Genomic DNA, 26,045 nt, shown 5'->3' on the forward strand with positions numbered 1-26,045 from the left:
CAGGGCAGGAGGTACTAAGGGTAAGCCCCTGGGGGCAGCAGCAATTGTTTTGCACACTCTAGGGCCCTGCATTCAAGCATAGCTTGCACTGCCATTGCAGGCTGAGTGCCTAGATGCAAACCTAAAATGAAAACTCGACATGGCACACTGCACACTGCATGCAATACAGGTAAGTCACCTCTCTGACAGGCCTTCCAGCCTTAAGGCAGGGTGCACTATATTGTATGTGAGGGCATAGTTGCATGAGCAATATGCCCTCACTGTGTCCTTGCCAAACCTAGGACATAGTGACTGAACAGAGCAGCCATTTTAAAATGCATGTGCTGGATACTGGTCAGTACGAGTTTAACAGCAACATGATGGCCGCTCTGAACCCTGGGTTGTTTGGTATCAAACAACTCATAATGATAAATCCACACTGGTGGTACCACTGTTGGATTTTTTTTATAAAATGTACCCAGGGGTCACCTTAGAGGTGCTCCCTGTAAAACCTAACTACCCTGGCATGGTTGCTGACTGGTTCTATGCAGCCAGCCACTGCCAGACACCCAATCTACAACCTTGGGGTGAGAATATCTTCTCTCTGGGTTGCAGAACAAAGCCCTTCCTGGGTGGAGGTGCCAACACCTCCTCCCTCAGGAATGTGCACTGCCCTGACAGTGAGCTTCAAAGGGCTTACTGTCTTTGAAACTCGACCCCCAGGCCTGCTGCTAGCAGCAGATGGCAATCCCCATTGCAAAACCCCACTTTGGCAGGAGCAACGACGGGAAATTCAAACAAAGGGTAGGAGGAGTGGCCCCATTTGGCATGCACCACCCCTAAGGTGTTGCATGTGAGGTGGACACTCCATTTCATTTTCCTCCATCTTTGATGGAAGGAAAGAACGAGTTACTTACCTTCGGTAGCGACTTTTCTGGTGGATACATTAGCTACCTGTGGATTCCTCACCTGATGAATACTCCCATGGCGCCAGCATTTGACGGAAATCTTCTTACTAGTCTCTGCACGTCGACGAGGACGTCACTCTAGCCCACGCGACGCCGTCTGACGTCATACAGGCAATAAGAAGTCCTCGCCGACGTGCCGATGACAGTACCAACATTTTTTACGTGCATGAGAATAATAATAACCCAATGCAATGAAAGAGCAAAGCAACATCTCTTAATATTGTAAATCACACAACATTGCAATAAAATAGCTGTAGATTTAATATAACCTTTTTTTTTTTTTTTAAACAAATAAATATATTTATACATACGAATCATGTATATACCCAATATATATATAGATTTATATATAAATATACACATATATACAAATATCATACATGCAAAATGTATTGCAACTTTGAAGACCAAAAGGAGCACACTCAAGGATTGCTTGGAGAGACCAAAAAGGCAACGGGGAGGCGGGTGGGACCGTGAGGAATCCACAGGTAGCTAATGTATCCACCAGAAAAGTCGCTACCGAAGGTAAGTAACTCGTTCTTCTGATGGATACAACTACCTGTGGATTCCTCACCTGATGAATAGAGTCCCAAAGCAGTACCACGCCCGGCGGTGGGTGCCTAAATGGTCAAACCAAGAAATCCTGCAGCACTGACCGTGCAAAATGACCGTCCCTTCTGACCTCAGAGTCCAAACAGTAATGTTTCACAAAAGTGTGAAGGGACGACCAAGTTGCGGCCTTGCAGATGTCGACCACAGGAACACCCCTGGCCAAGGCCGAAGAGGCCGACTTAGCTCTGGTGGAGTGAGCTCTAATGCCCTCAGGCGGATCCTTCTTTGCCAAAGAGTAACAGATTTTAATGCAAAGAACAACCCACCTGGAGAGTGTTCTCTTGTGGACTGCCTTTCCTCTCCTCTTGCCCACGTATCCGACAAACAGCTGATCCTCCAGCCTGATATCCTTCATTCTGTCGATATAGAAGCTCAACGCCCTTTTTGGGTCCAGGCGATGTAGTCTTTCTTCCTCCTTTGAAGGATGAGGCGGAGGATAAAACGTGGACAAAGTGATTGTCTGAGCCAAATGGAAGGGTGAAACAACCTTCGGAAGGAAAGCAGCCTTGGTCCTCAACACCACCTTATCCCCATAAAACGTTATATAAGGGGGTTTAACCGATAAGGCCTGCAACTCACTCACTCTCCTTGCAGATGTTATAGCTACCAGGAATACTGTTTTAATAACCAAATACCTTAAGGGGCAAGAATGCATAGGCTCAAAAGGGGACCCCATAAGGAAAGTCAGGACCAAGGACAAATCCCATTGAGGCATAACGAATGGTTTTGGAGGATATTGATTCAGAAGACCTTTCAAGAATCTGAGAACAATAGGGGATTTAAATAACGATGGTTGGTCTGGAAGACAAATGAAGGCTGACAAGGCCGACAAATAACCCTTAATGGTAGCTACTGCACAACCTTTCTGCGCTAGAGACAGTGCAAAAGACAAAACATGTGACAGATGAGCATGTAAGGGATCAATCTGTCTCTCTCCACACCACATAACAAATTTAGACCACCTATTAGCGTAGATAGATTTAGTGGAGTGTCGCCTGGCCGCTAAGATAACATCCACTACATCAGGCGGGAGAGAGAAGGAACTCAGGTTGCCCCGTTCAATCTCCAAGCATGTAGGTGCAGACTCTGGAGGTTGGGGTGTAAAACCTGCCCCTGCGACTGCGAGAGGAGGTCTGCCCTGAGAGGGAGACGGAGCGGAGGGCACAGTGAGAGTTGGAGAAGGTCGGAGTACCATACCCTCCTTGGCCAATCCGGAGCTATTAAGATGACTTGGGCCCGGTCTTGGCGAATTTTCCTCAACACTCGAGGAATCAAGGGTATGGGGGGAAACGCGTAAAGCAACTGGTCGCACCAGGTTATCTGAAACGCGTCCCCCAACGCTCCCTGCATCGGATACTGGAGGCTGCAGAATAACGGGCAATGCGCGTTCTCCCGAGTGGCAAACAGATCTATCCGAGGAAACCCCCACATCTGGAAGATTAAACAGACTTGATCTGGATGGAGACGCCACTCGTGGTCTGCCGAGAATTGGCGACTGAGACTGTCCGCACGTACATTCAAGACCCCGGCCAGATGATTTGCCACCAAGCAAATCTGATGGTCCTTTGCCCAGGACCATAGCCGAAGAGCTTCTCTGCAGAGAAGGTACAACCCTACTCCTCCCTGTTTGTTTATGTACCACATCGTGGTAGTATTGTCCGTCAGGACCTGTACCGACTGACCACGAAGGGATGGGAGGAAGGCCTTGAGAGCCAAACGTACAGCCCGTAACTCCAACAGATTGATATGAAACACCTGTTCCTCTGGAGACCAAAGCCCTTTGATCTCCAGATCCCCCAGATGAGCTCCCCATCCTAGGGTGGAGGCATCCGTTATTACCGTGGCCACTGGTGGCGACTGCGCGAACGGCTTCCCCTGTGAAAGATTGTTGCCCGCAATCCACCACTTCAATTCCACAGCAGCATCTCTGGAGATCTTGACAGTACCTTCTAAATCTCCCTTGTGTTGAGACCACTGCCTTCGGAGGCACCACTGAAGAGCCCTCATGTGCCAGCGAGCATGCGTGACCAACAGAATGCAGGAGGCGAACAGACCGAGCAGACGAAGGACCTTGAGGACTGGAACTACCGCTCCATTTCGAAACATTGGAACCAATTCCTGAATATCTTGAATCCGCTGAGGCGGAGGAAAGGCTCGACTCAATGTTGTATCCAGTACTGCCCCTATGAACAGGAGGCGCTGAGAGGGCTCCAGGTGAGATTTGGGCACGTTCACCGAAAAGCCCAGGTCGAACAACAACTGGGTTGTTGACTGCAGATGATGCGACACAAGCTCCGGGGACTTGGCTTTGATCAACCAGTCGTCCAAGTAAGGGAATACTGCTATCCCCTTCCTTCTGAGCTCCGCCGCAACCACTGACATCACCTTTGTGAAGACTCGAGGTGCTGAAGTAAGACCAAACGGGAGGACCGCAAACTGATAGTGCTGCGACCCTACCACAAACCGGAGATACTTCCTGTGCGACTTGAGTATCGGGATATGAAAGTAAGCATCCTGCAAGTCGACAGACACCATCCAATCTTCATTGTTCAACGCCAAAAGCACCTGTGCTAGGGTCAGCATCTTGAACTTTTCCTGTTTGAGGAACCAATTCAAGATCCTCAGATCCAGGATTGGTCTCAACTGACCATCCTTTTTGGGAATCAGGAAGTATCTTGAGTAACAACCTCGACCCTTTTCCTGCTCTGGGACCAACTCTACCGCGCCCTTTGAAAGGAGGACTTGAACCTCCTGTTCTAGCAACAGGAGGTGTTCTTCTGAACAATAAGATGGGCGGGGCGGGATGAGGGGCGGGAACTCCCGAAAGGGAAGGGCGTAGCCTTTTCCCACAATGCCGAGAACCCAAGTGTCCGTTGTGATAGACTTCCACTTGTGGAGAAAACGCTGTAATCTTCCCCCTACAGGAGAGGAGTGAGTGGGAAACGGTGGAAGCCTAAGGCTGCTTCCCCTGCTGCACCCCTCCAGAGGACGAGGAAGAGGCAGAGTGCTGTTGAGAGGCTCCTCTGGTACGGACCCCACCCCTCCCCCTCCCTCTAAATGACCTATAGGGGAGGGAAGAGGCGGGTTGCTGGAACCTCCCCCGAAAGGAAGAGGAATAAGAGCCACGCCCAAATCCCCGAAACCTCCTGAAAATTCTAGAAGAGGCAGAGGAAGAAGGAGCTTGCAGTCCTAACGATTTGGCTGTGGCTCTGCTCTCCTTAAATCGTTCCAAGGCTGAATCTGCCTTGGCTCCAAACAGTCTGTCCCCATCAAACGGGAGGTCCAGCAGGGTCGACTGCACATCCGCAGAGAACCCTGAGTTTCGGAGCCAGGCCTGTCTTCTTGCCACCACAGCTGTGCCCATCGCCCTGGCCACCGAGTCGGTCGTGTCCAGCCCAGACTGGATAATCTGGGTCGCGGCAGCCTGGGCGTCCGAGACCACATCCAAAAGACCCTGGGGAAGCTCCGTGAATGAAGACGAAATATCATCCATCAGCGCATGGATGTACCTCCCCAGAATGCACGTGGCGTTGGTGGCCTTCAACGCCAAACTGCATGACGAAAATATTTTCTTGGACTGCGCATCCAGTTTCTTGGAGTCTCTGTCTCCAGGCACCGTCGGGAAGGAACCAGGCGCTGACTTTGAGGAACAGGAGGCTTGCACCACCAAGCTCTCCGGCGTAGGGTGTCTAGAGAGAAAGCCAGGGTCAGATGGTGCAGCTCGATACCTCCTGGCCACAGCCCTATGAACGGCCGAGGAAGACATCGGCTTCTTCCACACCTCCAACACCGGATCCAGCAAAGCCTCATTAAATGGCAAGAGAGGCTCAGCTGCAGCAGAGGCCGGATGCAATACCTCTGTCAGCAAATTCTGCTTTGCCTCTGCCACCGGCAAAGGCAGGTCCAAAAAGCTCGCTGCCTTCCTCACCACAGCATGAAAGGAAGCAGCCTCCTCCGTATATTCCCCTGGAGATGAAAGGTCCCACTCAGGGGAAGTGTCCAGCCCACTGGCTGTATCCAGACCATGCAGTCTCCAGAGTCCTCAATCTCTCCCTCCTCTAGGACTCGCTGGTACTCTTGCTCTTCTAAAAGACGGAGAGCACGCCTCCTCGAATGAAGTCTCTCCTCGATACGCGGAGTCGACATGGCCTCCGCCGACGTCGAAGAACGGCGCCGATCTCCAGAAGCATCTGACGCCGCGTCCGGCGCCACAGGCAGCTTCGGCGCCGAGGCAGGAGCCGGAGGACGAGGTCTTGGAGCCGATGGACCAACCGGAGTCACAGGGCAAAATCCTGACTTCGACGGAGGGGCAACCTCCGGGGCCGAAACATCCGAAGCCACCGGAGCGGCCACCGACGCCGGCACCGGCGCCGAGCCCACATTCCCAAAAGGGAGAAAGGGCATAAAGGGTGCCGGCCGAAGAGGCGCAGGATCACCCAACGAAAAGGCCAAGGGCCCCGAAGGACCAGCCGGAGCAGCTCCTGGAGCCATCTGCTGAAAGATGGTATACATCGCATTAAGAAACGCGGTACTATCGGCTCCAGGAGTGGGAAAAGCCGGATACTGGGGTGCCTGGATCGAGGGCGACCCCGACGCCGGCCTCGACGTCTGCGACGCCGGAGAAAACACAAGAGGCTGCACCACCTCAATCACTGACGCCTGACCAGGTGAAGTCGGTGACGCCGGAGAGGGCAACGGCGTCGATGGATGCGGCGTGACCGTGGGGCTGACCTCCCAAGTCCTCCGACGCCGAGTCGAAGGTGACCTCGAACGAGACTCCTTGCTGGAGTGACGTCGTGAGTCTCTACGGCGCCGGGAGTCTCGATGACGCCGGTGAGACCTTGGCGAAGAAGACTTCTTATGATGTTTCTGCTTCTTCTTTGACTTTGCCATGAATAACTTGGCCTCGCGCTCTTTGAGGGCCTTCGGATTCATGTGTTGACATGAATCGCAAGTCGAGACGTCGTGGTCGGAGCTCAAACACCATAGACAGTCGGAGTGAGGATCTGTAACTGACATCTTGCCCCCACACTCTCGACAGGGCTTGAAACCCGACTTCCTCTGAGACATTGTTACCGCAGAGAAGACTACGCAGCAGACAATACACTGTAACCACGAAGGTAACAGTAACTCCCTCGAAGATAACCGTTTCGAATGCACGGAAAAAAGGGAACTGTCATCGGCACGTCGGCGAGGACTTCTTATTGCCTGTATGACGTCAGACGGCGTCGCGTGGGCTAGAGTGACGTCCTCGTCGACGTGCAGAGACTAGTAAGAAGATTTCCGTCAAATGCTGGCGCCATGGGAGTATTCATCAGGTGAGGAATCCACAGGTAGTTGTATCCATCAGAAACAGCCAATCAGGTATAGAGAAGGGACCCCTCCCCACAGGAAGTGGTCACTTAGTGGGTGTAGCCACCCTAAGGTAGATGACCCATTGGTCACTACCAGGTTCCCCCTAAAACGCCCACTAGATACAGTATTTAGTGGGCATCCCGAGACCAAGAGCTGAGATTCGACAGACAAAAGAAGACCAGCACCAAGAAGGTCCAAAGCACGAGAACTGTGAACCTGCTGCAACAAAGAAGAGGTGCCAAACCCTGCCTACTGCACCCAGGACCCGAGGAGCTGCTGGACAACTGGAAAAACTCTAAAAAAAAAAAGAAAAACAAAAACAAAAACACAACAGAGGACCTCCAGGCTTCACAAATTGCCAGAGAACTCCCTACAGAGTGGAGGTGCCCCTCTAAAACATCAAGAAATCAGAAAGCCAGTTAGGGTCACTTCACTGACTAGCTGCTAACTCCTGAACTGGACGACGCAGCTGGACCAAACTGCACCCCAACGACCATGAGGACAAGCCCTGCCAGTGTGCCAAATTTGGTGGCACTGCGCCCTCTAGCGGCCGAACTGTGCCAATACCCTCGGTATTGGTAAGCCCACGTTAGACACCAAGAGAACCAGCCCACCTCGGGCTGAGAAAGGACCAGGAGGATGCCCCAGTCGAGGGACTTCAAGAACACCCCAGGCTTCCTGCTAGAGTGCCCCCATTGTCCTGCAAAGGACCCTTGAGCCAACTTACCTCCTGCTCCTGAGGGCATCCTTGCGCACAGGTCCTGGTTCACAGATTCGCTATGCACCCGGCTGCACTGTGCCCCGAAGAACCTGCTGTGCCCTAATGGTCCCCCACCCCTTGCTATCTCGAGACTCCAAGGAGACCCCCAGGATTTAACCTTAAGCTTACCTATGAAGTGCTTTTCCAAGTGCCCCCTCCCAGTGGCCCTGCACCAGCTCCAGAAACCTTTTCCCCCTGCTCTCGCCGGAACCGGGAATGACCGAACTTCTCTGGATGGCACAGCGTGCCCACTGACACCCTCAACCAACCTGCAAAAGAAGAACTTGGTACACCAAGTACAATTTTATATGTATTTTTAAAGGTGATCCTCTATTGATGCCTACGGTGTGTAATTACGCACAAAAAGACTATTTTTTATTAAACTTAAAAAATCCATATCTCAAAAAGTACTCAACCAATTCCAAAGATCTTGGTCTTAGAATGTATATAAAAATCTAAAGTATTTTTATAAGTTGGTCTTGAGTTATTCCTTTGAGTGTGTGAGTTGCAAGATTGATGCTGTGAGTAAAAAAAATGCTTTGACTTCTCCAAGATTGGCCTAACTGCACGACCAAGCTACCTTAACAATTAGAGCATTAGGTGATCTAGTTTTCACCCCTGTAAACCAACGTGTGCTTGCCTGGACCTCCTGCACAGTGTGCCTAGTTGTGCACACTACATAGAGGGCCAGACTCCTACACTCACATTCCTCACTACTCTTCTTTCGGTCTGCTTCTATCTCCAGCCCAGTACCCCAGAGCTTCACACAGTTATCCCGAGGCTCCTGAAGTCTTTCCATTGTCGATAAGCTATTGCTTTTTTATTGTTCACCTCTCACGAGTCTCTCTGCAGCCTCTGAGCGCCTCTTGATTGCAGTGCTCTTCCCAAACGCCTGCCCCTCTCTTCCTCTCAACTGCTCTACCCCCAATTTACATGCATTACTCTGAAATCCTCACCTGTCACACCTGTGGTTTCTTGCCTTTTTCAGCACTGCCCTTCACACCTGCGTTGTTCCTTTCCCCAGACACGAATCCCCTCTTCCTTTACAACTGTCTGGGTCATCCCCACCTTCAAGAGGACTCCAAGTACTCCTTTCATTCACTCTACTTCTTCGCTGCTCTCAGTTCTTTATTTGTAAAATAATAAGTGCTGGTGTGCGGTGGCCAAAACGGTGCTCAGACACCCGCGGCTGGTGCTATAAAATGTCACAGAGTGAAATGCAAGGGTGCACAGTCCTGAATCCACCTCAGGTCTCTTTAATTCGCAGGCAGGCACTTCCTTCCCTGTTATCTCACTCTTACAGGTGTCTGATTTCTCTCTTGGTGACTGTAACGATGAACTTCCGACACTGGCAGTTTTGCACTTATTTTGTGGTTTATTAAAATAATTCCAATACATAAAGGAGACGCGCAGCTATGACAGTCCATCTTGCAAAACCGTCTCAACTCCTCTTTCACCGTTCTCGAATGCCTCTGCATCTCGAGCACAAGGCATTCAAGAACGGAGTTACATCACTACATATCTTCCCTCTTTATAATGAAATTAAATACAAACCTAATAATATTTACATGTATATCATATCTATAAGTAATACAGCAGAACATATTTTAAATATTGCTTTCTAAATGTAATAGACTTCACACATTTTAGACTTAACAATGCTTCTATTTTTTTAAAGATAATAATCCTCAAATCTTTTCGGCTTCACAATTCTCCTTCCAGAACTACTCCACTTCTCGTTAACGGGAACACCTATAGCCCCATAGGAACTGTTAGGTGAACTCGTTTTAGGACTATTGTTAATATTACTAGGACTAATGAAATCATCCTGTTCTCTCTCTTCGCTGTCATCGTCCAATCATACTTTATATCTGTGGTCTTTCGCGATATTATTCTTTCCTTTCTCATCCACTCTGGTATTTTTACATATTGATAATGCAGATACATGCCATACCTTGCCATCACTTAGTTTTACAGAGTTATTGTATACTGCTTCCACACTCAAAGGAGAGGAGAATTTACTTTGACATTTTCCCGTGTACTTATTGCTTTTAATTCTCACTACATCGCCGACGCATAACTTAAACTCCTTGCTCTTATGAACATCATCAAAGTACTTTTTATATTTCCTTTGAGCTTTTTCAACATTCATCCTCACTTCTTCAGGAGACCATTCCACCCTCTTAGCAGCCTTGAGCCAACCCACATTGTCCTTTGACATAGGTGTCCTTCCCCTCATGAGTTCGAATGGACTGGTATTCGTACTAATACATGTGGTTATTCTAAATGCCCAAAGGGTTTTCCATAATTCTGTTTCCCAAATCAAATGGTTGCAATTTGACAATTGAATCATACCCTTGAGCACTCTATTAAATCTTTCAACAGCACCATTACCAGCCGGATGATAAATTGAGGTGTTGTGATGCTTAATACCATTCCTTATGTATTCTTGGAAAGCCAATGATGTAAATTGAGACCCATTGTCAGATACAATACATTTCGGTAAACCCTCTCTAACACAAATTTTATCCATGAATTTAATGATGCTACTAGTGTCAGCTTTTTTAACGATGCCCACCTCTGGCCACTTGGAAAAGTGATCTACAATTACAAGTAGGAAAGATTGTCTGTCACCTTCACCAATAGATCCCATGACATCAATACCTATACTCTCCCAAGCCATGTTGGGACAAGGTATAGGACGTAAGGGCGGTCTCAAAGTTACTTGTGTCTTATCCGTATTCTTGCAAACCATGCAGTCCCTAACTATTCTTTCTATATCCTTATATAATCCTGGACACCAGTACCAGTACCTTACTCTATTCTTAGTCTTGCCAATGCCTAGATGACCTTCGTGGCAAATTTCTAGAATTTGCTTCCTTAACGTAACAGGCGGTATCACTTTCCTGTTCCTGAGTAACAGACCTTCCTCCATGGACAACTCGTCCCTCACTTCCCAAAAAGGCCACAAATCTCTGTTTACCATTCTTTTTTTTGGCCACCCCTTCATGATTATAACACTCATCATCAACACATAGCTTTATTCGGTTACTTTCAACCATAAAAGTAAAACAACCAACAATTGAATGAAAAAGGAAATAGGAATTAAGTTTAAAAAGTGATAAGAATAAAATAAAAACATATGTTTCAGCCTTAAAACACATAACATTACTTTCCTTAAAAATGCACCTAACCCCCTAATACCTATCATTTAAATTAAACATGGGGTTTTATTTCAGTCTAGGTGTATGATTAAAATTTTGCAACTAAAACACTTTTTTTTTTTTTTGTTCCACATCATCATTTTTTCCCAGAAAATTAATTTGTATATGCCAAGCCGCTACAATATACTTGCTAATCGCACAGGATAGAGGGAGAGAAGTTTCCCTCATCATGATCCTTAAGGCAACAATACAGTGTCTTACCCCCATATTCCTGCACACAGGTCGTAACCACTTCCGTCGCGCAGTCAAATAAGCAGGGCATATAAACATAAAATGTACAATAGATTCTGAGATGTGATTACAACACGGACAAAGATCGGGACTTGGAGTCACACTCCGTGTACTGCCATAGGATTTAAGAGGCAGACAACCATATCTGAACTGAATATATAGACTCTTACTTAATGGGTCAAGAATTGTATCCATATATGGTTCCAGATACGGGTACCATTTAAAATCAAAGAATTGTGAAGTCAGTCTGCCGTGTGTTGAGCACAGCAGGTAGTTTTCCCTGACATATATCCAGTAAACAGTTTTCAAATGATTTTTCTGATCCTTCCTTATACTTTCTGGATGACTCCAAAACTCACTAAGACCCAATCTATGAAACCATTTTGAGATGTGGTTAAACCAGGGAATGCTAAGTACATTTGGTCTATCTAGAATGTCTTGAATAGACTCCTTGTATGTGGATAGCTCAGGGGTGGTCCATACACGGACCCAGAAAAGCAATGGTCGTAGGGCAATTACATCTGAGATGCGTGAAAGGCCAAGGTCCCAGAACATTGGCAGCAGTGGGGTACTGCGAGGACAGGCCAAAGTTGACCTTACAAAGTTGTTTTCCCCCACTGCAAGCTTGCCAGTGTTCGAGGACCCCCAAATTTCTGCCCCATAGACTGCAGCGCTCTGTGCCTTTGCTCGGTAAATTTTAATAGTTGGAGTAATCACTCTCTCAGAGGTAGACTTGTAAAAGCGTAAAATGGCCCCAGATCTCTGTGCCAGAAGAGATAAACTTTTATCGATTTGGGCCCCCCAATGCAGATTGTTGCTAATTCTCACCCCCAAATAATCTATGGAGCTTACCATACCTAGGGGGGTTCCATTATAGAAAATTGAGTATCTCTTAGTGGGGCCGCAGCCCAGGGTCATAAGTTTAGTTTTGCTATGGTTGAGTTCAAGTCCATAGTCACCACAAAACGAACTAAACTTATCCACCAGTACCTGGAGACCCATAGGAGTTCTGGAGATCAGGAGGGAATCATCAGCAAATAGCAAAATTGGAATTTTATGGTTGTTCAAGGATGGAGCATCATTTTGGCAGTTGGTAACGACTTGCACCACCTCGTTGATGAACAATGTAAATAGCGTTGGGGCAAGAACACAGCCCTGGCGCACTCCTCTTCTAATATCTATTTTGTCGGTGAGTTCCCCCTGATTACCCCATCTGACTTGTGCAGGTTTGAATAAAAACCCTGCAGTGGGGTGCATTGCAAATGTCAGCTTTTAACACATCAAAAGCATTCTGACACATTTCTGTCCACTCATATATGTTTCTTCCTTTGAGCAATTGTCTTAAACTGTATGTTTTAGTAGATTTTTTTTAAACAAATTTGGAATAGAACTCTGCAAGACCTAGGAAAGCACGAACATTGTCCTTGTTCTGTGGATTGGGTGCTTTCTTTATTGCTGATAATAATTTTTCTTTTGGTTTTATCCCTTCAGCAGATACTACATGCCATAAGTAGTTGACATGATCAGATGCAAATTTGCATTTATCAAATTCTGCTGTCAATGTCTTCTCATCTAAGACCTTAAGAACCCTTAATAAGGTTTGGTCGTGATCCTCTCTTGATTTTCCCATTATAAGGATATCATCCTGGAAGACCATGGTATTATCAACACGAGCTAGCAAGGAGTTCATTAATCTTTGGAACATGGCTGCAGCTGGCGCCAGACCAAATGGTACCCTTCTAAACTTGTAACAACCAAATGGTGTAATAAAAGCCGTTAAATCCCTACAATTTGGATGCAATCGTAGTTGATGATAAGCTGATTTCAAATCGATAGAAGAAAACCATTTCATGCCTCTAGTACTTGACAACATTTCGTTGATGTGTGGCAAGGGGAATTGATCAATTAATATGTTCTTGTTGAGATCCCTTAAGTCAATGCATAATCGTAAATTTCCATTGGCCTTTTTCACCACGACTAAAGGGGCCACCCACTCTGAAGACTCAATAGGTTCTATGATTTTCTCTTCTTGCAGTTTGTCCAATTGTAATTTAACACTTTCTCTTAAAGGAATGGGAATGTTTCTTACTTTATGTACTTGTGGTACTGCGTTTTTTAAATGAATGAGGTGAATAAACCCCTTCAATTTTCTGATTCTTCCCGAAAATACAGTGGGGGACTTTTGTAGAACTAACTTACCAATTCTTTTTGCACTGTTAGTGCAGGTTCAGGGTTGTTGGGATCCAATACTATGCCTAATTTACCCTGATCAATCCAGCCTAATACAGATGGACCTATTAGAGCAATGTACAATTTTCCCATTGTTTCTCTATCCTTGTACCTGAATTTCAATTCCTTGAACCCTAACAGCTCAATGACTTCACCAGTAAATGTTTTCATTGTTATATCTGGTAAACATAACCCCTCACCCACCGTATGTTTGAATTTTTCTTCCCACACATTCCGATTCACAATAGTATACGGAGACACTGAGCCTACCACAATACATATGGTAACACTGCCCAAGGTGATCTCACAACTTGGTTTTTTCTTTCTCTTCATATTTTCTTGTCCCAGGCTCAAAATGGAATTTTCATCCACTGCATCTACACATAAAACGCACATATTTAAATCATCTTCATCAGAAGAATTAGTGTCCTCCAGCTCTAACACTTTACTACTACTTGCAGTTTTCTTCTGACACACCCTTTGGAAATGTCCAATAACACCACATCTCGAACATTTTTGCTTCTTGGCTGGGCATGATCTGTCATTTGCTAAATGATCATAACTGCCACATCTGTAACATTTACTTTTGTCATCCGATTTAAAATTCTTCTGTTCAAACTCCTTTCTCCCTGTCCACTTCTTTTTAAGATCTTTGGTAACATTTTTTCATTTCACTCTTGCTATTATAGACTCATCACTCTTATTATCTTTTAAGACCTCTTTAGCATACCTTACAGTCAATTCCACTCTTTTTACAATGTCAATAACTTCTTACAATGAGCCTTCTCCTTTAGCCCATAAATTATCTTGGATATATGGATTAGACGTTTGCAAAACAATTTGATCGCGAATAAGTTCGTCATGTAACACACCAAATCTGCAATTGATTTGAAGCGGAAACGTAATCTTCCACAGGTTCGTCTTTCCCTTGTTTCCGATGAAAAAACTTGTTACGATCGACAGCTATACAGACTCTAGGTCTGTAAAAATTATCCAAGTCTTCAAGTGCATTGACGTACATGTCGCCTTGACCTTCTAGTCTAGGTTTTTTATTAATATTTTTTTTAACTTTCAATCCCCCAGGTCCTAAGCAATGTAGAAAAATTTTGTATTTCTTTTCCACAGAAGGCTCCTCTTCATCATCAATGGCAGAGATATCATTTTTAAAATATTTGCTCCACTCTTCCCATTTCAACGTAGGTGTACCAGAAGCAGGTATGAAAGATTGAGGTGGCATTAAATTCCACAGGTTATTTGAAGCCATACTGTAGCTGCACAGTCTCCTAGCGAGTCGCAAGAATGTTTTACTTCTTTTTTTTTAAAATATATATAGTATAATAATATTTCCTGTAATATGTATAGTACAATGTTTCTTGTGAGGTATAAGATAATTTTTCCTTTGTATATATATTTTTTTATAAATTGTTGAAGCGGCTATTAGATACAGTCTCCTCCTCGTTATGCAGGTCTCAGCTTCTTTTCTACATTCGGTTGTTCCTCATACAGCAACTCGCAGTGGTAAAGTGCACCTTTCCGTAGGTTCTTTATTGTCCTGGTACCAAGCTTCCTCCGTCCTAACTTTCTGTGCGCGGGTGGTTGCCCTGGTTACAGCAACGTCACACTAAGCTGTCAGACGCACTGGATTCTTTCAATACTGAACACCACTCGCGCAAAGGCTCTGGCGCGCGATCAACAGCGTATTGGCATGAGTATGGCATCGGCACAGGCGCGAGCCCTCGCAACGGCCACCTTTCAAAAGAAAGCAGGTATGGGCGCGCGGCAAACAAGTTCAAGGTGTAGTCAAAACACAGCCTCCGTAACAGTGTTAAGATAACACTTTTGCCACTTTACTAACAAGCCACCATACCTCACGATGCTTTTCACAATGCTCGTCACGACGTTTGTTACGGCGTGCACTACCTCGCACCCAGGTTTGTTGCACACTCTGATTCCCGGTCTAGCCAAAAAATGTTGTTACTCGGCGCCAAATCTATAACGATGAACTTCCGACACTGGCAGTTTTGTACTTACTTTGTGGTTTATTAAAATAATTCCAATACATAAAGGAGACGCGCAGCTACGGCCGGCCATCTCGAAAACCGTCTCATCGCCTCTCATTCGAGAATGGAGTCACATCACTACAGTGACAGATGTTCTGTATTTCTTTTCCTCCGTTTTTTTTGTTTTTGCTTGCTTTTCCATCTACTGGCCTCGGGAAATGCCCGATGTGGAGAACTAACTGCTGGGCTCCAAAAATAAGTGCCTGTGCCCTCACTTGCAACCACCAGCGTAAAATAAGCACTGGCTACTCTCCCCCGTAACCAACACCTTCCTTTCTTTCGCAGCCTCTTCACTGCTCTTCTCCACAGCCTCTGCACCACCCCTTCCCTGGCTGCCCTGTGGCGCTCGCGTCCCTCTTGTTTGTACTGCACCACCTCCCTTCTCTTTGCCTGGAACCAGCATCCCTGTCGCCACCTTCATAGGATTGCTCCCCGTGTCATCACCCACTGTAAACATTTCTCTTCTGTTCCCCTGAAGCACCGGTGAGCACTGATGATGATCTACCGAGCTTGAATGTGGCGTGGCTTGGTCAGAGAGGACCACTCCTGGCTTAGTATGAATAGACTGGTCATATGGTAGGCAGAGGATGTTAAAGGGCGCTCAGGATAAGGTAGATACTGGGCAGATCATAACTAAAGGTTGACAGACAATGGCATACCACATTATTACAGACTCCACACGATGTTCAATCAGGTAATTAAAAAGACCAATAAGTATGGTGGACAAAAGTCATAAAAGTTGCAAATTTTAACACTGCAATATTCCATTTGAAAAATGATTAGGCCATCGCGCGTTTTTATACCCAACACACTGCTGTCATTGCAAAATCGACAAACAGCACTGGGCAAAACACCTAGCTATGAGAAACCAATGAACGGCCAGGGTTGATCGTTAGCCTACATCTGCCATAATGGTCATAATGTGGGTTTGCCAATGGTACTTATGTGTGCCCATAATGTTTTTGTTACTTGTACAGTGCAACAGTACCGATATTACGTGTGGCTAAAATGTTCTGGCGAACACCCTTACTGTGGGAAATGACACCATTTGCTCCTGTTGTACTTGTGAAAAACGTTATGTCAGTGTAGTAATCATACCTGTAGTACTTTTCTCTACATAGGCTGCTTAACTGCTGCAATATCCCCAGGTCAGGAGGCTCTCTCTTCTCACGGAGAACGTTAACTAAGCACTCCATATCCTGGGCTAAACCAAACAGCGTGTCCATGGGCGCTGCCATCTTGGCTATGACGTTAGATCCCCGACCCGCAGAAAAAAACACGCTTGAAGAAACGGGACACTGACAGCGCTTGACTGAATAAACATAGCAGAAGGACTCAAATGTGGACTGTCTAAATATATGAAAGTAAGACGGTCATGTTTGAATACCTGTTCAACGCACGTCAATTGTTGGACTTGGAATATAATCGCGCTTAAATTAGGGAAAATAATCAAAAAGCAGCTTTTATGGAATCATTGGCTGTTATGTCTCATATAATGTTTAAAACAGCTTTCGTTTTCATAATGAATTTGATAAAATAATAACTGTTCTAATTAACGCGGTAAATCTAAATAGACTTTTCTCGTAGAAATATTTCAATTGCAACGACCGCTTATATGAACGACTCAGTGACAGAAGGATTTATTTAACAGTTCCGCGTGAAAAAATGCACAGGTTACGTTCACTCACTTGGTAGACCAGGTGGAGCTTAAATGTAAACGTTTCTCCTATTGGTGAAATTTGGAGTTTAAGACATCTCCCGATTGGGCGTTTTGGGCGAGCGGGTGAGTTTGGAAGTTTACGAGTCTGTGTGGTTGCTACAGCAAACGCTGCCTGACAACATACTTTTGAACTGTTAATAAATAAGCGATTCATTAGCACACTACAATGAAGAAGACTAAACACTATTAGCTTGACTCTTCTTGGAGGACATACTGCTGCAGTAGCATCCGTGGGATTCACACCATATAGCAAGTGGCAATTGCGTCCTTCGCAGCAGAACGTAAGACTAATAAGCGGGCTGATAGGTTTCGAACACATCCACGAGATGTACCTCAGTAGGTCGGCACATTGTAAAGGAGGCAGACCTGTGACGGGCACGGATTTATTTACAGGGTGAGTGTGAGCTGCGTCCTGCAGAACACAAGGTGTAACTTAGAATTCAGAATTAGAAATATACTGATTTTTAGTTGCCTTAAGACCTTATACTTGTACAACATAACATATTGAAAGTGCCTTTGGGTCATCCCCTTCTAGTTCTTGGCTTGTTTCAGTGAGGTCCTTTCAGCCACTGACTTGATGAGTTGTCATAAATTCTCAGGCGAGGTCCCTTTTTTCGCCCTAAGGAAAGATGTAGAGAGTTAACATTCTGTGCATCAATTTTAATTTTACACTAACCAGTTAAGGATTTCATTATAGGTATACAGTCAGGTTAATATAAACAAATCTCACAAACTTGCTGTAGCGATACAGGATAACCAATCCTGAAGAAGTTTAGGCAAATCAGCATAAGGCAAGTCTCACATTGGAAAGTGTAACATTCACAGATTTGCTCAAACCAGTCCTGAGAATGATGCTGTCCTTGGTCACCTTGACATCACTTGCAATAAATTTGATTAAGGGACTGTCAGCTCACACTTGGTTTCTCCATGCTGTTCCATCAAGGTCCTTTTCCCAGAATCTCCATTACTAACACAGTAGTACATCTTTTTCCAAACTAACAATTCATGTGAATGCACCTCCAAAGAAAAGACACACAAGCAGAAATGGGAAACAGTTCTCATGTTGAAAGAAATACAGGGCTACTCATGTCAACTTAGAGTATAATTTACTAATGCACATTCAATTTGCCTTATTTGTGCACATTTTAATTTCAAATAAATGTCAGTTACACAATCTAAAATAAAGCTTTATATTATAGTAAAATAAATGCAATGTACTTTCAAATACATTAACATAAATGCAACTAAGAACTACATATTAGCATTGAACTGTAAAACATTCTCATTTGTAGTGTCAATACAATTCATTGATATGAGGAAGTTTTCTAATTCATTTCAAACAATAACATTTCATTTAACAACTTTAAGGCACTCATATGTGATTTCCTGGTTCTACAGACAATTAATTAAATTCAAGTGCAACGTTTTACATTTATAACTTTAGAACACACATGTCATGTTAGGTAAACATAGATTTAAGTTGTGACGTTAGGGGTGGAGCAAAAATTACGCTGCACCACAGTCACATTTTGAATCTGTCTTCTGCATTTATATATGTCAACACTGGGGACAGTTAGGAGATAGGTATTGCACACAAAACCAAAAAATATTATTTCCCCATTAAATGATTTGGAATGTAAGAAGTGGAAGACACAGCTAACATTGTTATCAGAAGTCTCCCTTATACATTTACATGTTTTGTTTATGTTTTGCATTAGTGACAAGGTCATGGAGAACTTTAAAGCATTGCAACTAATCAACGGAGGCAGCATGGAAGTCACACTGGGTCTAAAAAATGCTCCAAGTCACCCTGCACACTCACTCCCTGATGTTTCCCTTTGCTTATAAGATGCAGGACAATTGGCAGTTCCCCTGCTGCTGCAGGTTTCTCTGTTTCCACTTCATGCTGGTAAACCCTCAACCCCTGCTCTGTGTCTCCCCATGGCATTGTGGATGACACCCCAGCCACCTCTTATGGGGCATCAGTGACCAGCGAGAGAGCCATATCTCCCTCATTCCACAAGCTCCCAGTAAAATCATTGGTACTCCCAGCATTTAGCCTTTGAACTTCACTCACTAAACATGGCAAATGTCTCATCACATTTGTTTGACATATATGTACACACACCATGAACACCAGGTAGTTATATGTTTGAACCCACAATTCAAACTGAATGCCAAGTCACTTAGATTCACATTGGACACCAACCTCACCCTCAAGAAGCATGCTGCCAAAAAAAAGATGGCCTGGTATCAGCTCTTTCTTCTAAAGAAAGGGGAACTGTTCCTTCCTGTTCTGGATACACTAACACATCCAAGGGCTGGATTACAGTAAGGTGCTGTTGCTTGCAACATTCAGACTTATTTGGGTATATTCATTACATCCTTGAATGTTAAGTTTGCAATAACCAATGCTTGTTAAATGTCTCATTTACTATGACCAATGTTTGTTGAATATGCACATTGTATCCCACCTGCTAAACATGTGCTAACTGTAACTGCCAAAACATGTGCTCTTCACAATGTGATTTGTATTAAACATGTGCCACAATCAGGAGGATAATTGCTAATTTCCTTAACAAAAAACCAACTGCCTTCCCACTTGCTCCAACTGTAACTGCCAAAACACGTGCTATTCACTATGTGATCTGTATTGAACATGTGCCACAATCAGAAGGATAATTGCTAAGTTCCTTTACAAGCAATCAACTGCCAAAAGGCAATTTTGAACATTTGATTATTTAAGGAGGCTTGTGAGTCTGAGGCCTTGCTTGGCTTCGTACCTATTGCTCAGCTCACCTGTTTCCAGTCAAGTCAAGTTCCTTGTCCTCCAGGCTGCCTCCAGTCGAGTTCCAGTGTTCCTCTTTCTCTGACTAGCTCCCAGTCGAGTTCCAGCATTTCTTGTCCTCTAGACACCCTCCAGTCGAGTTCCGGTGATCCTCATCCTCCGATCAGCTTCCTGTGGAGTTCCAACTTTCCTCTTCTGGCTTCTACCGATGATCCCGTATTTCCTGTAAAAGAGAGAAAATAAGAAAGGTAAAAAAAAACAGTTTGGGTTCTTCTGAAATTTTCAAGCAAGTAACTTTGTTTCAAGGTAAAGAAAGACTAATCACGTAAATGAAACAAAACAGAGCTCTGTCTTTTAAATAATTTATGACAATAAGCACTAGTGTGATTTATCGCTTGGGTAGTAATCCAAGATACCGCTAAACAGACATTAAGGAAAGCGGAATTCCTGTAACAAGTGCTCCCCTGAGAATTAGGAGATTCGAAATAAAGCAAGTTTATAAAAACTATTATTGTCAAGCGATTACGCCAGAACACAAAGAAGCCCCTTAGTCAAGTTGATTGTTTTTGAGTTTGGACATTGCTTCAGAGACTCTGAAAGTATTCTAAAAAGAAGAAGAGACTTGTTCAGCTGTATAGAAATGTATGCACGATGTGTCAACAATTTATAATTTTGCAATATTTTATGGAAGTTCAATGTATTAATGAAGTAATTCTTTTGCAGCCCAGAATCCTAAAAACCAAGAACCCAGTATTTTGAGAATTCAGAGGTCCTGAAATCTAAAATGACACGCAGGCCAGGGTGTAACAGTCCAATTCTGCAGTCCACGAAGCAGAAGCTGGTATTTTCTCTTTTTCTCTTCTCAGAACCTCCTTCCTCTTAAGGACTTGCGAGAGGGCAATGTTCTCTTCATCGCAGTCACATTAGTCTTCTCCGGGATTGGGGAACTGTCACCGCCCTATCGAAACACCTGGAATTCAGGTGAGTGGCTCGCACAGAACACTTCCAGATAGTGACTCAGCTGCTGGTCAAGATCTCGTACACTGTCATCTGGATGGTGGTAACACCGTGCTCAGTGGCCTCCCACACAACATACTGGCAACCCTTAAGTGTATCCCATAAGCCACAATATGTTTCGCCCATGCTAGAATAAATATGATCACATCACCTCCATCCTGATGGAATTTTATTGGTGGAACCATCCTCAAAACCAGCTGTTATATATACAGAGCCACCATGACCAGCACCTCTGCTTATTGTACCTCTGATGTATCTTGGCACAACAGTAGCCAGGCCACCATAAGATTGGGCCTTTTCCATATGTACACCCTGGATAACATCCCTGTCAGAACTCCTTTAAGAGGGCCACAGGGTAAGCAGGAGCTGTTGGGGCCAATCGGGGAGGGGGGAATTGAGTCCTTTAACTTCTGATGTCCTGTGGCCCAACCTACTATGGATTCTGAGCAACTGGGCCAAGTAACCTTTTCAAGGTAAGGATGGTCTAAACATTCCAAGGCTTCCTTGGGGGGAAGTGTGGAAACAAGGAAGTGAACACAGACTCTTAACTCAAAATACATGCAGCAACAATAAACTATTGTTCAGCCAAATACTTACTTTTATGACAAAAACTGAAGTATTTCATTTCTACCGCTACCAACACAAAGGAAAAATAGATCATTCACATACAAGGCTCTAGTGTGTGTTTATGAGGTTCCCCGGGTCCACCTTTGCCTAGTGATAGCAGTTATTCCCCATTCACCATAGGCAACATCCAGGGCAAGCCCCACAAGTAGTCTGAGTCTCAAGAGTCCACACTGATTCTATTTTAATGTAAACTGTTCCAGTGCAGCAGCACTAATTAGCAAGCAAGTTCCCCTGGGGCCGACTGTCCCAATATCAGTCTAACCTGCCCCTGCAGACTTTGCGTGTCTGGAATTCCTGAGCATGCCCATCTGTGGGTGCTTGGTGCAGCAGAAGAATCAGGTAGGTTTGCCACATGCAGCCCAGGCGAGCTGCACTCAGGTGACCCCCTCTGCCATACAGGGTCACTGTATTTCCTCTAAAAATGTTTTTTAGCCCGCTCTTCACAGTAAAGTTCTCAGTAGCAGTTCTCCTGGCATAGAGGGTCGTGGCTCACCATAGCTCAAGGGCTATGGCCCTCACAGCATGGCAGTCTTCACACGGTGGCACCTCCTGGCATATAGGGCTCATAGCGGCCTTCCTCTGGCCTACAAGGATCACCAACTTCATCCTGCACATGGGCAACAACCCAATTAGTGTACCAGCATTTTCCTCACACCTTGCAAGAGGAGTCCAATCAACAGGGCTCGCCACTGGACCTTGCCTCTCCAGTGCACTCCTCTTCCTTACAGAGCATGCAATGGTGCTGTAGGCTCCAGGGCAGGTGTTCTTTAATTCCCTGGGAGATGTCCTCTCATCTAGCAAGGAGATTAGCAAGCCTTAGCCCCGAGTCCTGGTCACAGTCAGAAGTCTTGCAGAGCTTCCCTTTCTCACACAGCCCTTCTGTCTGTTTGACAGATGTCGATTTTTGGGATTTCAAACTCCCCTTTTTATAGTCCTTTTCCAGACACTAAATGTGACTTAGAGTCTGAGTCTTTAAGTTTAAGTTGGAGGTCTGCTTCTTTTGAAGTGCCTAGTCCTCTTCTCTTTCGTGCTCTTGTAAACAGTTTGCCACAGCAGGACCGAACCCAGACCTGATAGCCCCACAACACACGCCATGGGTGCGACAAGAGTTCACACCAGGATGTCAGCCACATTTATATGTATCGAAAGATTGGCCCAGGGCCCCAGATCTACTCTTTATGATTCCCTTATGAGGCCTGTCTTCTTCCTGAGGTGTGACCAGACCTCTTCCTTGTGACCTCTCACCGAATCTAGGACCACCCTTTGAAGTGTACAGGGAACGCCTTGCTCTCCCCTCTCCAGTGTGTCACATCCAGCTTACAGGAATTCAGTAATTCACAAATCCACTCCATATTTCACCATGCAGGGCAGGGTGCCCCAAAAATTAACTCAGGGCCCTCCATGTATTAGGCACACATGCACCCAGTGCAATACACAGCACTGTAACTTTCATGTACTATACCACTCACTTGCATACATATATCCAGCACATATTTTTAACATGCACACACTACTCACAATACACCTTCTATGTATTTTACCATTCATAAGTGCACATATATCCAGCACATGCATTCACCATGCACGCACTGCTCTGTATTGTACCCTTCCCAGGCACACATATACCTAGCACAGACACACTAATCATTCACTGTGCAGCATGAGACACCAACCCAATGTAGGCCAAGGGTGAGTAAAGCACACAGCATCGGAACTTCATCCGAGTGACCATGTAGGCCTCACTCCAGTGATTCAGGTTAAAAAGGACATGTCCACTCATTCTAATCACTACACAGTATGTTTCCACTACCATGCTTGTGCTGCTTAACTCCTGGTGAAGGCAGTAGCCTCCCACCACTATGAGGTAGCGCTTTGGGTAATCCTTCCGGTCTAACAAGCTAACAAGACTGCAATCAGTGTGACAGGCCTATGTCATGGCGCACATGCATGATTCGTGTCTGTCTATGACAACATAAATCAGCATTGGTGATCCAGACATTAGAACAGGGCAGGTGTGCACATTCATTACCAAGCAGAGGACGTTTCCATCCCAACAATCCCCTTATCCATAAGGACCACCCCAATCCTGATTCAATTTAGGAAAGATTTGAAGACACATCTCTCTAAAAAAGAACACTACTTCACAATGGAGTAGCAATCCAATAACCAGCTACCTTTTCTATCACTTATTTACTGTATGTTTTCCTTTGACCCTGAACACTGGTCTGTGGGCTTTTTGGCTTGGTTACCACTACTCAAATACCATATACATTCATCCATACTAGATATCTGTGTGCACTGAAATCCTCCTGGCATGGCAGCTGCTAAAGCATGTTACAGCTGCTATGGTACCATACTTTACGGCATCAGTTAAACACAAATATGGAGAGAAAGGACAGGTATGCATGCCTTTTCACCTTCTTGACCATGCAAATGTAAGTGGACAAGGTACGTTTTATGTGCTCTTTGTACACTTGTTCCACTCACTGCTGGAATCATGCATGCGACAATGCTACTGGGTAGGTGTGTCTCTGCAGTAATGCAAAGTTTACTTTGGCTTTTTATGCTAATCCTCCAACTGTCTCAGATTCTCCCTGTGTTGTATGGAACTGTCAGGGGCTCAGAGGAGACTGCACAAGTGCCACCAGCCCTTATTTATCCTCTTCTACTGTTTCCTGCCTGTCCCTCAAAGGTGCTGCAATTGCATAATTTCTTCAGGCATGCAGCTGGGAACTGGATGAAACCGAAAGGTTGTCTGCAGAGGAACATCTTTGCTCCTCTCCTGTACCAGCTCCTGCCTCCTTTGCATGTGTATTTGAGTGCTGCCATTACCTAGCCCCTTCTAGTGTGCCACAGGAACAGGTTTCTACCTTCTTCTGGCTTCTACCTCACCCTCCTATCCCTCATGGGTGCTGGCTTTTCTCATTATCCAACCCACATTATTTTGCCATGTAGACCTGGAGTGGGTCAGATTGAGACCAAAAATAGGCCGGAGCACCCAAAAAAGTGCCCCACATTCGAGGAGCACAGCCTTTCACAAAACATTACTTGGTTAGCATCAGGCATCTAATTATTGGAGAAATGTGCAGGAAGGTAAGCATTTTAAAGTTTGAAGGGTCAGTATCATTCATCAGGACTGGAAATATTACAGATGTAAAAACTGAATATTTAGAGCATTCTGAACACCTTGTACAACATGGTAGGATACCTACTCCCAATCATCTGTGTCTTTGATCCAGACTACCCCATAAATCACAAATTAAACACAAAGCCAAAGAGAAAAGGGGCTAGGCCAGTATCACTGGGAAAACAACATACAATGACAAAATAAAAAAAGCGGCTCTGAAATTCCTCCTGTCCATGATTCACTACAGAAGGGTTTCAGAGAATAAAAGTTCTCGTTTTCAATGGCAATTCTGCCTTGTTTCGGCAAACCTTTTAGATATCATTTGAAACAGTGGATGCACTGTAGTTTGTGAGAAATGTTGTTATTTTACAATGGGTTAGGGCCCTCCCATTGCTTAGCATTGGTTGGCTTCATCATCATTCTCATTTGCTTGCTTCTCTGTGGTTAGCACATGCCAGCTTCAGTTATTCCTTGTGTTTGTCCCTCGCCTGAAGCATGACCAATAACTTGTGTCCTTCCACTGCACGCACTTTCAGAGCTACTTTTTTCTTTTTGTTAAAGCACTCCATAAGAGTAGATGACTTCGAAGTCTGTCTCCTTCCTGTGGCTCTCTCTGCCTATTGCGTCTCTTTTACCCGTGTGCTTTTGTCCCCCTTGCAGTTGATGCTTGTCCCCTCCAGCTCTCCATATTGCCCCGTTTCCAGTGTTCGTGTTATTGCTTGGCCCACTGCTGTCTATGCTGTTGCTTGCCCTCTCACCCTGTGGATTGTGGCTTTCTCTTCCTCCCACTCTGTGTTGTTGCTTGTCCCCCCCTACCTCCGTGTTGCTGCTTGCTCCCTTCACTATCCATCTTGTTGCTTGCCCACTCCTGCTGTCCGTCTTGTTGCTTCCCCCCATCCACTATCCATCTTGTTGCTTGCCCCTTCCGTCCTCTCGCCATTGTCTGTTTCCCCGCCCTCCCACCATACTAATAAGAAAAGGATGTAGGAAAGTACCCTCTTTCTTGGCATGGTGACCCCCTTTTTTTGCCTGATGTCAGTGTGCTTGACTGTGTTCACTGGAATCCTGCTAACCAGGACCCGAGTGATTATGCTCTCTCTTCCAAAACTCTGTATTTCACCCACATTTGGCACACTGGTGCCCCCTTATAAGTCCCTAGTATATGGTAACTAAGTACCCATATATTTAGCCACCCATAGGGAGCCCATGGAAAGGCTTCTGCAGGACTGCCATTGCAGCCTACGTGAAAAGGTGCAAGCACCCTTTCACTGCCATTTTCACTGCCCCAGGTCACTTATAAGTCACCCCTATAGCAGGCCTTCAAGCCCAGAGAGCAGGGTGCAAAGTA

General features: G+C 45.2%; 1 protein-coding gene across 1 annotated transcript in view; it reads right to left on the reverse strand.

Annotated features, from left to right (window-relative positions):
* Positions 1 to 16,690, reverse strand: part of ATXN10 (ataxin 10) — a 1,000,711-nt gene extending 984,021 nt beyond the window's left edge. Inside the window, exon 1 of the mRNA XM_069228252.1 lies at positions 16,517 to 16,690. Within this exon, the coding sequence (XP_069084353.1) occupies positions 16,517 to 16,656 (140 nt within the window). The 5' untranslated portion in view covers positions 16,657 to 16,690. The remainder of the gene's footprint in view (positions 1 to 16,516) is intronic.
* Positions 16,691 to 26,045: the final 9,355 nt, after the last annotated feature.

This window comes from Pleurodeles waltl, chromosome 4_1 (assembly GCF_031143425.1).
Source record: "Pleurodeles waltl isolate 20211129_DDA chromosome 4_1, aPleWal1.hap1.20221129, whole genome shotgun sequence".
NCBI lineage: Eukaryota > Metazoa > Chordata > Amphibia > Caudata > Salamandridae > Pleurodeles > Pleurodeles waltl.